At 33.0% G+C, this 1,353-nt stretch overlaps 1 protein-coding gene across 1 annotated transcript in view; it reads left to right on the forward strand.

The window, feature by feature from the left end:
- LOC103599016 (zinc finger protein Rlf-like) overlaps nt 1-1,353 on the forward strand; it is a 92,044-nt gene that overhangs the window by 76,491 nt on the left and 14,200 nt on the right. The window contains exon 5 of the mRNA XM_008583089.1: nt 984-1,119. Coding sequence (XP_008581311.1) covers nt 984-1,119 — 136 coding nt within the window. The remainder of the gene's footprint in view (nt 1-983; nt 1,120-1,353) is intronic.

Below are 1,353 nucleotides of genomic sequence, written 5' to 3' on the forward strand. Positions count from 1 at the left end.
TTTTAAGCTCAATTTATGCATTTTAAAAAATAATACTTTTACTAGTCCTTCAGTTAATCTTAAATTGTCAAATTAAATTCCCTGAAGCATTTTAAAAAACACTTAACAAAGTATATAATGAATCAAAAAGCAAAATCAAATAACATATCCTGTTAATCTTAGTCTAATAAATCAAATTTATAAATCCAGTAAACCAAGTTCTCCTAAATATTATACATTGCTTATAAACTTCTGTTACAAATTGTAATGACAAGTCTAAGACAGCAGATTCTCTAAAAACATTTCAAATATCTTTTTTAAAAAACCCATAATACATAGACAAATGATCAGTTATTACCCAATTTATCAATTCATATTTATCTTAAACCTAATCCAAAGTGTTCATATTATAGGCTAAATTTATTTCTTCAACCTGTCATTTCTTCATCTCAGAACTACTAATCTAATTATCCAATAAAAGGGAATAGAATTTCCATCTTCCAGATTTCTACTGCAACTCAGATTATGTATTTGGGATCAGGGCAGGGAACCTGTGTCTACCTGCCAACCAGAGTCTGCCTATTGAGCAGCTCCACCCCCCCACCTCCCTTTCTTATTATCAGGCCCTTGCCTGCCATTTTTAACAGGAACTTTATAAGCCCTCATATAAATTTAACTAAACATTTTTTTAGTTTGTTTTTTGCAACCTGGTTCTTTCCTAGAAATGATGCATCCTTAAGTTTTTCCTTTAGGTTACACTTCATCCCTGTTTCAATGGGATTTTATAAGTCCAATTATGTACATACTGTGTAACCTTTGCCATTAAAGCCTATTTGTGTACTAATGGGGTTTTGACACCCTACTTAGGTTACAACAGTAACCTTTTCTCTTTTGTAATTTAACAGCTGCCTCATTGACCATCAGTCATTTTACTGACAATGATGATCAAGTTTAGTTTTTAACCCCTTTAAATTCACAAAGCCAAAATGATTTTTCTCTCCTAGGAATGCCAGAATCACCTCCGCAGATATGGAAATGTGAATCTGGAACTGGTGACTCGAATCATTAGAGATGGTGGTCCGTGGGAAGATCCAGTGTTGCAAGCTGTTCTTAAAGCCCAGCCAGCATCTCAGGAGATAGGTACTTCACTCAGGAGATTGAAAATCAAAACCAACATTTGTGAGAAGCAAACACAATTTTGTTTCCTAATTAGAGCAGTAACCATGATTTTTCTTTATTTTATAATACTGAATAACGGAGTAAATGTATTTTCAGATGAAGAATGTTTAACTTGTTATTCTGACCTGGTCCAAAGTGATTTTTGACACCACTAGACACATTTATTTCTAGTAATGGGAATTCAGAGTATTAACA

The sequence above is a fragment of the Galeopterus variegatus genome, unplaced genomic scaffold (genome assembly GCF_000696425.1).
Source record: "Galeopterus variegatus unplaced genomic scaffold, G_variegatus-3.0.2 Scaffold2826, whole genome shotgun sequence".
NCBI classification, from domain to species: Eukaryota; Metazoa; Chordata; class Mammalia; order Dermoptera; family Cynocephalidae; genus Galeopterus; species Galeopterus variegatus.